Source organism: Phalaenopsis equestris, unplaced genomic scaffold, assembly GCF_001263595.1.
Source record: "Phalaenopsis equestris unplaced genomic scaffold, ASM126359v1 Scaffold192792, whole genome shotgun sequence".
Classification (NCBI taxonomy): domain Eukaryota; kingdom Viridiplantae; phylum Streptophyta; class Magnoliopsida; order Asparagales; family Orchidaceae; genus Phalaenopsis; species Phalaenopsis equestris.
Genome location: NW_018212741.1, coordinates 1 through 989, shown reverse-complemented (window position 1 = coordinate 989; position 989 = coordinate 1). Strand labels below are relative to the sequence as shown.

At 42.6% G+C, this 989-nt stretch overlaps 1 protein-coding gene across 1 annotated transcript; it reads left to right on the top strand.

Moving 5' to 3' along the window:
• The first annotated feature begins 6 nt into the window (after nucleotides 1-6).
• On the top strand, nucleotides 7-538 carry LOC110034731 (diphthamide biosynthesis protein 3). Its single transcript, XM_020738976.1, has one exon. The coding sequence runs from the start codon at nucleotides 271-273 to the stop codon at nucleotides 514-516; it is 246 nt and encodes an 81-aa protein (XP_020594635.1). The 5' UTR covers nucleotides 7-270; the 3' UTR covers nucleotides 517-538.
• Nucleotides 539-989: the final 451 nt, after the last annotated feature.

The window sequence follows — 989 nt, the reverse complement described above, 5'->3', positions numbered from 1 at the left end:
TCGTACGTCCCTCCCCCGCTGCGTGCTTCGTCCAAAACGATCTTCTTCCATAGGAGCTAGCTGGGAACGCAACGACGGGATCGCGACTTATCGTGATCCGAAACGCTCATTTTGATCCTCCTTCCTCTCCTCTCCTACCCGAACAAGTTTAGGTTAAATCCGGCTTAAATCCCGCTTTAAATCGAGTTTCGCTTCTTGTCGTGCCATCTCATATTGTTACGTCAACGCTACTTCTACGCAAATCACCGAGCTTGGCGGCGATCGTCGGAGATGTCCTACGACGACGTGGAGATCGAGGACATGGAGTGGAGCGAGGAGCTCCAGGCGTTTACATACCCTTGCCCCTGCGGCGATCTATTTCAGATCACGAAGGAAGAACTCCGCGTTGGCGAGGAAATCGCTCGATGCCCTAGTTGTTCGCTTTACATCACGGTTATATATAATATGGATGACTTTGCGGACTCCGATGGAGGAAGGCCTCCATCTGAGCAGCTTCAGCCAATCGCAGTCTCATGAGCAGTCCTAGTATCCGATTTAAGGTTAGGGTTTTTCTTCTTTCCCATTCAAAACAAATACGATTTTTTTGTTCGTAAATTGTGGAGATTATGTGGCAATTTTGTTGTTTGTGGATTTATCTTCTTAGTTTTTCGTATACGATTGCCAAGGTCTTGAAGTGTTTTGCTGATTTAATATTTTTGCACGTCTTCGTTGAAATCTTGCGGTTGGAAGCTTTAATATGGAATATCTCGCCTAGACTTCGGAATGAAATGTATAACGTGGGGATTGATTGCTAGTCTTTTAAATTGATGATCGGTTTCCAAAGTTATTAAGTATTGTTTGAAACCATAATCGTTTAAGTAAATTGGAATACTAGAATTCTAGCTTAAGAGGGTAGTAAGTAATCAAAAGTTAAATCTTTTGGCGATTCATATAACTGGTTAGGTATTAAGAAAAGAAATATATGTTAGGGATATAAAACAACTAGGGAA

Bases quoted from the DNA above. Each gene is read 5' to 3' on its own strand.
- LOC110034731 (XM_020738976.1), top strand. From the start codon at position 271: ATGTCCTACGACGACGTGGAGATCGAGGACATGGAGTGGAGCGAGGAG.